The sequence below is a fragment of the Henckelia pumila genome, chromosome 3 (genome assembly GCF_033568475.1).
Source record: "Henckelia pumila isolate YLH828 chromosome 3, ASM3356847v2, whole genome shotgun sequence".
Lineage (NCBI taxonomy): Eukaryota > Viridiplantae > Streptophyta > Magnoliopsida > Lamiales > Gesneriaceae > Henckelia > Henckelia pumila.
The window spans coordinates 15,688,191-15,700,033 of record NC_133122.1 but is presented as its reverse complement, the minus strand read 5'-3'; the positions used below and the strand labels follow the sequence as shown (position 1 = coordinate 15,700,033).

The window sequence follows — 11,843 nt, the reverse complement described above, 5'->3', positions numbered from 1 at the left end:
GTATTGCGAAATCGTTCTATCAAAGTATTTAGAATAGCTTCTAATAAGCACTTCTCAATTTTTCCTTAACAAAATTTTACAAAATTTCAAAATTTTGTTAAGAAAAAGTTGAGAAGTGTTTCTTAGAAGCTCTCCAAAGTAATACATATATATATATATATATATAAAGGGACTCATTTTCGATTTTGGTTACTGTTGAGGAACTATGCCAAAATTTGATTAAAATTGGATCGTGGCTTAAATCGAGATAATGAATCACCAAATCAAATACTATTAGTTAATGCTTGATGGATATTTGCTGAACCAAAGTCTTATACACTTCCTATAAAGCTCGAGATAAAATATGATATTTCGTTTTAAATATATAGACGTAATTTAATATTAATAATTATTTTGAATATAAAAACTTTAGTATATAACTTACTAGCATAATCGCAAACACGCGTTGCGTGTATATAAAATCATATAATATATTTAATAATGTATGTTATGTATAAATATTATTTTTTCGATAATATTTAGATTTATATTTTTTATTTATAAAATAATATAAAAATAAATTTAAAAGTTATTTATCAATTTATCTTATCTATAATGTTTAGTTGAGAAAAATATGAAAATTTAAAATATCAAAATTTAAAAAAAAAACAAATAAAAAGAAAAATGTAATATTTATATCACAAAAAAAGCAATTTCGAAAAATGAAAATATGGTGTCTAAGGGAGAGATTATTTATATATAGGGAGAGATATATGAGAATATAAATTTGGGGATAATTTTTTTATATAAAGAGAGTAATATATATCTAGGGTAAATTTGAGAATTAAAATACAAAAAAAGGTGTTCTTATACATACATACAAATATATTTATAATATATATATATATATATATATGTGTGTGTGTGTGTGTAAAATCGTGCGTCATAGTCACGTTTGGGATTTAACAAGAAATAATATATAGAAAATATCGACCAATGTATATATAATTCTTTAAACAAGAGAGAGGGCACATCAATGGTACGGATGTTAGCCGATGGATTATTAGATGCCCAATATTTTTATTCGGTAAATATATATATATATATATATATATCTTAACAAATTATGACTCGAGGGCTAAATTTGTTCCTAGGTTAATGATATATACCTCAATTTGTCCGAATACCCTTAAACCCGACATTAACAAAAACGGCAAAAATGTTTGCTGAATATTGACCCAATCAACCATTACATTAGATGCAATGTATTTGAATCCAAAATATTAAATTGCTAACTTCAAAAATATAAAATAAATAAATTGCTGGCTTAAAAATTTTCCGCATAGGAGACCATTTGGCAGGCATTTACTAACGAATGAACGATATTAATCACGCAATTGGAAAAAAAAATTAAACTTTTGATTAATTAGTTGAATTAAAGAATGGATGGCATAAGCAATTTAACTTAATTAATACTATTATCTATCTATCTATAATGTAAGATACTTCTTATTTGATCTCTTGGTATGCTCACAAAAATAAAACATAAATTGAAGAAAAAAAAACACACACATACACACAAAAACCGAGATTCCCGCCATTATCTCAATTTTTTTCCTCAATTATGATTTCTTTTTATCTTATTTTTTTATTTAACTATTTTTTTCTTTTATCCTCAATTTTTGTATTTAATATATAATACAATAATTTTATTTGACTGTTTTAATCGAAATATAATTTTATTATAAAAAAACACTATTCAACATGCGTGAAACAAGAGACTAATTCTTATGATTTCTCCGGCGCCAAGCAAAGAAATGAAGTACACATCAATATTGTAGCTAGGTATTGATGTGCCCGATTAACAAACATGCCACAAAATTAAACAATCTCAAATTAACATTAGTGTGTAGTTTTTTTTAAATAAAAAAAATAATGATAAATCGGTACAAGGTCATGATACTTATATATATCACATCAATCGTATCTCTATTGCAATATAAATTAACAGGAATTTCATCGAGACGATACTTCGAAAATGACTCAGAATGTTTAATAATCTATAGCCTTAATTAAAGTCATTTTATTGTATTATCTTAATTCGGAAAGACGATAGAGATCGATATATAGCTTAAGTTTCAAGATGTTGCGTATTACAACTGAAAAAATATATATTGCATTAATGAGGAATAATATATAATGCATGCATACAAATACACATCTTTTTTTCGAGCATATAAATACACGTACTTATAATATATACATATATACATGTATGTGAATGCATATAATTAATTAATATAATACGTACAATATAAATAGATGGGGCCAAATAGTGTTGGATCCATTTGGGAACTATTTAATCTGCTATTGCTCCACATGTACTCCACTTGTTAAGGAAACAGTTTTAGACAGTTAAGTAATTGATTGATACAACTCAACTCCAACTAGTTCATTATTGGCTGCCTACTTGGTTCTACACAAATAAAAAGTGAATACTATATTATAGTCTTTTGGAATATTAAAATTTTGTGATTTTTATACATCTTATTATCATTTTTCACTATAATTCCACGTTTGTTTATGGATATATGTGGATCTTAATATTTGTGTCAAAAATTTTAGAATTCAGATTCGTGGTTCACACAAAAAAGATTATCGATGATTTCATGTAAAATCGAATTTAATTCACGCGATGATATTTTTATTTTTGAAATACCAAATTCCTTGGTACTAGCTAGAATTCATCGACTATCACATATTTTTCCTTTAATTGTTTCCTATATCAATTTATTAATAATCCATTATGCTTACATATAAGTATTGTCTTAATATTAATTAACGATCTTTATTAATTACATTGTAGTTGTCTTACGAGGAATGTGATATGTCATATGTTTGTCCTTTTCATTGTTGGTATCTAAAATATATGTATTTTTTAATGTAAATAATTTAACCTTTTCTTTAGGGACCATAGGTAAAGGATTAATAGTAAAAGCACAAAACTTAATCCCGCACTATATATGGGGTTGGAAAATATATATACCAAGTCCTATTTCACAATCGTAATTATCAATTACGTCAAAATAATAATAAAACTTCCTCAAAATTCAAATAATTGAGCTCAATTTAACATATATTTTAACAACTCTCAAAAATAAATATCACTAAAGAAAAATTTTAACTAAAAATATATGTAATTCAAATTTATATTTTACATTCAATCCTTGATTTGCCTAACAAAATATAAATCATTTTATTTGTAAATTAAATAATGGATCGACCCACTTGAAGTAAATTAAGAATTATTTATTCCATAATCCCTCTCCTTTTTTGTCGTCTTCCCCTTTAATCCCAACTCCATATAATTGAGAATGAGTAGAGAAACCAACAAGGCAACAAACACTCGCCAAAAACTAGATTATTATATAATTTAAAAACAAAAAGGCTTGGGGAAAAAAGAGAAATAATATTAAATTATCACAAATGCATGAGAGGAAAATTATATGATTGGCCCTTTCCTCTGTAGCTTTCACCATTATACATACATACCATTTCTCTAGCTTCTCTCTCTCTTTCTCCCTCTCTCTTCTCTCCAATGGCTGCTGTTTGAAATTTTACCGACAGATTTGTGCTTTGTTTTTCACTCTGAAGGAGACTGTTCCCTTCCACTTTACCTAAGAAGGTAAGTGTCTTTAGTTTCCCTTTTCATCAGAGTTAATCTTAATGATATCTGAAAAAAGAATTATATTTCAGGAAATGTAAGTTATTTTTGTATTTTTAATGATTTGTTTTTTTGGGCTCTTTCTTGATCATTGGATGCATAAATCTATTTCGATTTTCTGATAAAATTCTGGTTTTAAATTTGATTTGGGAACAGTGAAGTGGAGTTCTTCTGTTTGGATTCTTGGTATTGATTTTTTGAGTGATATTATTATATATCCAGATTGGAGATTTCTAGGCCTTTTGGTGGCATGTTTGATGGATTGATTGGTAGATATAATTTGATCTGTTTTAGGCAATATTGAGAAGGCTTGTTAGACTTGGAAAGATGTACATGGATGTATTATTATATAGGATACTAATTAGCAGTGACCTTAGTTCTAAACTTTATATTTTCTTTTTGAACTTTATTAATTAGTGTGACATATATTGTGCAACTATTTTTCTATCTTCATTTGCTGTCTAAATTTTTCTATCTTCCCTTTCTTTGTGTGTGTGTGTGTTATTGCAAAAAAAAAAAAAAAAAAAAAAAGATATTTATGTTGTTTATAACTTTGGAAACTTTTCAGATTCCGGCTGGAAAATATCCATTTAATTAAATTGGTTTTCCTATTGGGGAAATACTAGTTCATCTTGATTGTATCGAGTCTCTATTTGACTGGAATGTTGTTTTATTTTTATTTATTTTTGTTTCTTGGAAACTTTAGTTTTTTTTTTTTTAAGAAACAAGAACCCCAGGTCTGTTTGGGGTTCCGAATATTTTTTATTAAAAATATATTTAGGTGTTTGTTTGGGAAAAAATCTCTGTTTTTTATTTTTGTTTGGAAAATACATGAGCTAGTATATATTTTATTTAATATGTTTTCCCTTCTGAATTCTTTTGAAATTTTCTAGATATTGACTGATGGATGAACAATCAATATACTTTTCTAAGCAAATTACAAAAAGATTTTTCTGAGGAAATTAAATTATTAGAATATGCTTAAAGATAGAAAGTACTGTTCTTAGGGTTTTTACCTGAAGCAAGAAAGATGATGAAAAGTGCAGGAACTGAAGCTAAACATGACCATGCACACGGAATTCCTCAAAGAACACGATGGGATTCATGTCCCAAATCCCATCAATGGGGGTGGGGTATTATCAGCTGTTCCTCGGTGGCCTGGACTCGGATCCGACCCGCCATATTGCGAATCTTTCGTCCCATCGAAGATAATCTCATCCACCGGCCTCGACCTCAATGATTTCACCGCCGGTAATAAATTGATGCAAAATGATCAAAATCAAATGGCAAAGGGAAATGCAACTCGCTTCACTATTTTCTCAGGTAAATAGTTAGACTAGAGTAATAGGATGCATGCACTGCGCATGTACATTAATTCTTGATTTTTCATATTTATGTCAAGTTTCATAAGCGTGGAGTGTTTTGGTGGGATGTGTATGTATGGACACTGTTCTATTATATATGACACATAATATTTGATCTAAAAATAATAAAATAAACGTTAAAAACGCGATCGAATTTGCTAAATTTTGATAAACTTTGTGTGATTGTCAATTTACTTCTACGAGTTTTTTTTTTAAAAAAAACCATATTTAGTGAATTGTTGTCACGAAAAATGAATAGGTTTGTTACAATATTATATTTAGTCACTAGTATAGATGGTTAAGTGTTTATAAGATTTGGACTTGGACTTAACTCAATCTAATTGAGAAGATTGTCCAATCTTATATATAGAACTTCCAGAAATTTTACCTAACCGATGGGGGACATATTAACATACTAACAATGGTGTGAAAACACACAAGATTTGACCTATTATGGCAACTAGCTTAGTTTATTCGAGTCGAAAATAAGGCACAATTCTGAATAAAATTGCACGGTATAAGTTACAACTTACAGGAAGGTTCACATGATTTGAACATAAATAATATCGTTGGCGTTGCTTTGGAAAGCCTCAGTTCTTTCTTTCACATGTTGAGCAGGGTATGATTTTGGTGACTGCAAAGCCGTCGAAAACGGGGAGAAGAATCGAACTCAAACTGAAAATCAAGGGCATTTGGAGCTTGGATTCTGCCAATCTCTGGTACAACACACACTTAATATACTTTTGTCAATAAAATGAAAACAATGGTGCGTGCTAGCTAGCTAGAATCTTGTGTACTGATCTGTTTCTTGAAAACGAATTATATATTAAGCAGGTATTTTCAAAACATCCCTCTGCTGAACAATGCATTGGAGTATACTCACCTTGTGGAACTCAAATCGCGGTTCGTCCATTTTTTCCTCCTATTCTTGATTTCTCCAGCAAAGCCAGATTCAGGAATATGGAGGGCCATGTTCATATTTATAAAACAAAAATGTTCATATATATATATATGCAAGTTAGTAATAAATCATGCATATATTTTCTACACTCAATGCATTTCATTGATCACCTCAAATTTAGTATGTTTTCAGGGGCGGATCATGTTACCGTTGAGCATGTCTGCTGATGGAGGGCCGATTTTCGTGAACGCGAAACAATACAACGGAATCTTGCGGCGTAGAAGGTCGCGGGCAAAGGCGGAGATGGAGAGTAAACTCACCAAACCCCGCAAGGTACGTACCCTCACTACATTTTTCCACTTCTCGTTTGATATTCTCGTGTTAATTTGCAACTTCTAATAATAAATGATAAAATATTATCAGAGGTTATTACCTTACACACAGTTCAAATATTATTGAGATGAGATATCAGATATTATTCTAAAAAGAAAAATCTCCACCAATTATTTCAGCCATTTCTGCACTTATCCCGCCATCTTCACGCCATGCGCCGCCCGAGAGGCAGCGGCGGCCGCTTCCTCAACACCAAGAACTCGAGAATCAGCGACAAAAACGCCGATGAGAAAGAGGAATGGTTCGCACAGCCTGAAGAATCCCAGATCTCCATCGTGCTGCAGTCCGATGGGAACAGGTTCACTAGTCGTCCCACCTCAGAAGCAACCAGCTGTCACCTTTTCTCAAAGGGGAACGCTACCACTTTTCTTCCCTTTCATATCAATCATCTCCGCGGCACTTCTTTTCAGCCGTTTCCGAACGTGGCTGATACTGGGATCGGAATCGGTATCGGGTTTCCAATTATCTGAAAGGCAACTCATTCTTGGCTAATCTTCCTTCTCCTTCATGGAGAAAATCATATAAAACATATATATATCTTCTGCCGGTCTATTGGGTTTTCGATCGGCTCGCTCTCTCGACTCAAGTCGCCCTCGATCGTCGACACGGGTGGTTTCAGTCGTTCAGACATGTTTAATATATGTAAGATCGATCATGACATCGTTTGTGTGGGTTATGTTTCTATTCGCATAATAATAAAACCTGGTTAAATATATGAGGACTTCGGAGTTTGTATCATGCATGATCGTAACTTTGGAAATTTGGTGTTTGGTGGTGAAATCTTTAAAACTTAAACATTAATGCGTGTACTGTTGTTTTTGTGTGCTTACAAGCATCTGTTTTCAACTACCTTCATCGTGTGTAAGATATCAATCTAAAATGTAATAAAAAACCTAGTATTTTGTACATTAATGATTATATATGCTGTTTTGTCCTCTTATACATAATACATGCATGTCTTCTCATATTGATATATATTCTTATATTCTATGCAAATCTGAGCCTTACATGCATGACAGGCTATTAATACCATTATCGTTGCAGAATCATGAGTTTATCAGTATCATTTGCGATGGATATAAACTAAAGGTCCACACTTCTTATTTGTTGCTTAGCTTATGTTGTTGGTTACGTGATTAATAATTAAAGAAAGTTATAATTTTGCAAGTATACATGTTTGTTTGCGATTTTGGCATAGATGTCACGCCAGCGTCGTGTCAGAAAAATGATTTAAAAAAAATAGTGATAAGATTTTTTTTAGTACAAGTACATCGGATATCAAATTACATCAAATTATAACACTAAACAAAGTGAAATTGCCCGCACAACCGACGGAACTTAAGCATGGACTCGAGACTTGCTTGTCTCAAGTAAAGAAAATAACTAAATCAACCTAAATAAATTAGAAAACTAACACACAGTCAGCGAAAATCGAACCTGCTAAGAACTTTGGGACTCTCAGGGCCTCAGTCTTGGCCACTAGGCCAAGACCTCATTGACAAAAATAGTGATAAGATACCAATACTGAAATTTGATTAATTAGATAGAAAAGTAGAAGACCAAAGTTGTAGAGAAATATGCATGACTAATTTTGTAGTTTTCCTAATAGTTAAGAATAAGTGTTATTACAAGTTGGTAATTAATGTTTTCAGTTGTATTTTTAAGCTTTAGTGATCGCTAAAACAAATATTATATATTTTATGTATATATATGAGCTAAATAATTACTAAATTTAATTCCGGGGTAATTATAAATGCAATGTAAAGTTTGGATAATATATTTTTAAAACATAGAAAAATGTCAACTAAAAGACCATTTCTCGAAGATATGGCCAGATTTGAATAATCCATTCAAGGGAAAGGGCAAAAAAATGTAATTACAAATTAAATGATGATGATCATGTTAATGGATTATCAAGGCCCAATGAAATCTGAGTCCATTGTTTTATTGATTTGCAACTTAACGGGCCTCCAATAAACAATTGTGCACCTACCATTGCACTTAATAAAAAATATATGTATTCGAGCATAGATATCATCTATGTATAGGCAGTGATAGATCATATATCTAATAATCTATTCAATTAGGTGATTTAATGTACTTTTGGTGCGGAAAATAAATAAATAAACAATTTTTTTCCTCTTCAGTGAAGATGATTTTTTTAAAAGAAAAATTTGTAATTTTTTGCTCAATACTTTTGCATTTTTACAATTTCGACATTTATATTGTCAAAATTAGGTCCAAATTATTCTCATATTGTTAAAATTTAGAAATTTCAAGTCTTTTTTAATTTAAAATATTGATGTGACACTGTATATTTGACTGTCAAGTCGACATCATATCAATGTCATGTTGGAAAAAAAAATGACAAAATTGCAAATAGATAATAATACAAAAATATCACACTAGCTGGATGCAATCGGGAGAATTTATCTATGTGAAACTATCACAAAGATTTATTCACAAAAAATGGACAAATTATGGTGGATTTTATCTGAAATTTGATAATACATAAAGATCAGAATGACTGCTCATTTTTAGTCAACTTGCATGTCTTTGCACACTCTAACATCGAGTCATTTGGATCGCATTAACAAATTGAAAATATTATCTCTCAAAGACTATAATCGATTTGATTTGATCGGTCATAAGACCTACATGGAATTGGAGATTTTTGAATAATTATTAGTCGTGTACGTACGTATTTGCTCTTATACGCTTTTGAACATACAATAAAACCTCGATAAATTAATAATGTTGAGGTCATAAAATTTTATTAATTTATAGAGGTATTAAATAATTGATAAATTAATAATTTGTTAATTCAAAAAGTCATGAATTTTCGATCTAATTAATATATAATAATTAAATTGATGTAAAATTAATATTTTTCGTATTATTTATTTAAAAATATTTTTTTATTATCTAGGTGAAAATAGATATGAAATATGTTCACAAATGTAAAACTTAAAAAAATTACAACGAAAATAATTGAAAACACATTGATGATAAAGTTGATGATACAATATTTTTGAAACTAATTACGCAAAAGAAAGCACTCATAGGGAAACACAACTCTTCACAATTTTTAGTTATAGTTCGAGAATGCAACACCAGAACTTTTGAATGCAATGACAAACGTTATAGATGAAATTCAGTTAGAAACAAATTACAATTAAATTGGAATTTCAAGAAAAAACAAACACCAAGGGAATAATATTTACTGAATTGTCCAAGCTATATTTTATAATTTTAGAGGATTATTACTATTGACAGTATCGTATATTTATATAAGAATAGCTCTCGAAAATTTATTATCTTATTAATCTATCGAAATTATTCATTTATAAATTGAATCAAGTCGAGACTGAATTTTTTTAAAAATTTTAGAGAGATTATTGATTATGAAATATTAAAATTAAAGAGAGTCTACTGTATACCAATAAATTTTGAATACTGGAAAATGTAATTTTCCCAAATCTACCCCCTACCATCACATTTACACGCTAAAACAAAATAGCAATAACGGAAACTATTTTTTTTTGTAAGCTAGACCAAACGTGAGGTTAGTTAATAACATTTTTATGGCTTTTAGTTTTTTTATGCTTTAATTTAGCACGTCCTGTTATCTACAAATTTTAAGAAAATCTTAAGACATTGATCCAAAATAAATATTTTTGTCGATGTGATATCGGAAAGGGGCGGATCGATGGAGGGCATAACCCACCTTCATATTTTTTTAATATAGTTAATAAAACAAAAGATGGTAGAGATCAATTATAGGTCATGTTGATGGTCAATATTGAAAAAAATATTTAGTAATTTATCAAATGTGAAATATTACGAATTATCATAATGTTTTAAGTGAACTTTATGTTCGTTTTTTAGTTGATATAAATTATATTTTTTCATGAATTTTATGAATTGTGCCATATAAACAAAATTTCTAATCCAAGATATTAATCATATGTAAAAACAATAACAAAAACCAATTACTAAAAAATTCAAACTCCCAAAAACCACGAGAAAACTAGTTAAATTGAAACCAATTGTCTCATAAAAAGACTAGTATATAATTTTGTATCCATGTTTAGACCCTTTTTCGTATAATCTCGTAAAAAAAAAAACATGAAATATGTAATGGATCATAACATAGACATGCCAGATGGAACATTCTATGCAAACTTGAGGTCTTAACTGGTGTATTTCCAAGAAACTAACAGGCAGGCGCGTTTCATTTGACAAGTCTCTTTTCTTACCCATTCAACCTGCCGAATTTTTCCACATAATTGTGCTATTAATAAATAATTTATATACCCATACAGCTTCAAATCATAAAACTGAAAGAATAATTACTAAAGAGAAATAATGAACGATCTGCTATCAAGATCATTCTCTCGGGGAGAAAACGAGAATTCCCATACTATAGAGATGAGCAGCAGCTCCCCCGAAACAGGTGGCGAGAACCTGGACAGATTTTTCCAGGACGTGCAGGTGATCAAAGACCAGCTCCAGGGCCTGGAGACGCTTTACGGCCAGCTCCAGGCCGCGCACGAGCAAAGCAAGACCATGCACAACGCTGGAGCCATAAAGAGCCTCCGATCACGGATGGATTCCGATGTTTCGGCCACTCTAAAAACCGCGAAAAGCATTAAACTCGGCCTGGAAGAGTTGGACCGCTCCAACGCGGCCAATCGCGGCGTGCCTGGATGCGGCCCTGGAAGCTCCTCGGACAGGACTCGAACTTCTGTCGTCAATGGCCTGAGGAAGAAGCTCCAGGGGACCATGAACAAGTTCAATGAACTGAGACAGAGGATGGGTTCCGAGTACAGAGAGACGGTGCAGCGGAGATACTACACCGTGACAGGGGAGAACCCGGACGAGAAAATCTTGGATAGACTGATAGAGACGGGGGAGAGCGAGAACTTTCTGCAGAAAGCGATACAGCAACAGGGGAGAGGGCAGGTTTTGGATACTATAATGGAGATCCAAGAGAGGCATGATGCTGTCAAGGAAATAGAGAGGAATCTGAGGGAACTGCACCAAGTGTTCTTGGATATGGCGGTTTTGGTGCAAAGCCAGGGGGAGCAGTTGGATGATATTGAGAGCCAGGTGAATAGGGCCAATTCTTATGTCCAGGGAGCAGCTAAGCAGCTTGAGGTAGCCAGGAAGCATCAAAAGAACACCAGGAAATGGGCTTGTTTCGGGATTTTGCTCTTGTTCATCATCATCTTGATCGTCGTTCTTTCGCTTCGACCATGGAAGTGATCCAAGACCTGTGTCACATGATTCATATATTCACCAACGAGTAATATGTTTGTATATGGTTTATTGATTTGAAAAGTTCGTTTTTTTTAATTTGGTTGTTCCAGATAGTAATTGGGCGAGGCTCACGAACCCAATAATTTTGCATTTGTTGGTAATAAGGGCAAAGAGAGTGGCTAGATACTTTATCCATCGCTTGTACAAAAAATTTTCTTGT

The 11,843-nt window shown here is 31.4% G+C and overlaps 2 protein-coding genes across 3 annotated transcripts; both read left to right on the top strand.

Annotated features, from left to right (window-relative positions):
- Positions 1-3,447: 3,447 nt before the first annotated feature.
- Positions 3,448-7,301, top strand: LOC140891926 (nuclear transcription factor Y subunit A-10-like). 2 transcript variants are annotated; one of them, XM_073300624.1, is made up of 6 exons: positions 3,448-3,664; positions 4,750-5,026; positions 5,686-5,786; positions 5,899-5,970; positions 6,161-6,301; positions 6,481-7,301. In XM_073300624.1, exons 2-6 carry the CDS (start codon positions 4,765-4,767, stop codon positions 6,829-6,831), a joined length of 927 nt encoding a protein of 308 aa, XP_073156725.1. In that variant the 5' UTR covers positions 3,448-3,664; positions 4,750-4,764; the 3' UTR covers positions 6,832-7,301. The 2 variants fall into 2 exon arrangements, with proteins under 2 accessions (XP_073156725.1, XP_073156726.1); XM_073300625.1 differs by having other exon boundaries at positions 3,456-3,664; positions 5,902-5,970.
- Positions 7,302-10,675: 3,374 nt separating this feature from the next.
- Positions 10,676-11,719, top strand: LOC140886121 (syntaxin-121-like). The gene has a single exon (XM_073292627.1). It carries the CDS (start codon positions 10,730-10,732, stop codon positions 11,627-11,629), a length of 900 nt encoding a protein of 299 aa, XP_073148728.1. The 5' UTR covers positions 10,676-10,729; the 3' UTR covers positions 11,630-11,719.
- Positions 11,720-11,843: the final 124 nt, after the last annotated feature.

What these genes read in the sequence shown, in the direction of transcription:
- LOC140886121 (XM_073292627.1), top strand. Translation starts at nt 10,730, where the DNA reads ATGAACGATCTGCTATCAAGATCATTCTCTCGGGGAGAAAACGAGAAT.
- LOC140891926 (XM_073300624.1), top strand. Translation starts at nt 4,765, where the DNA reads ATGACCATGCACACGGAATTCCTCAAAGAACACGATGGGATTCATGTC. An exon ending in TTGGATTCTGCCAATCTCTG is followed by an intron (nt 5,787 to 5,898) that starts GTACAACACACA and finishes TTATATATTAAG; the next exon opens with CAGGTATTTTCAAAACATCC. An exon ending in AACTCACCAAACCCCGCAAG is followed by an intron (nt 6,302 to 6,480) that starts GTACGTACCCTC and finishes CAATTATTTCAG; the next exon opens with CCATTTCTGCACTTATCCCG.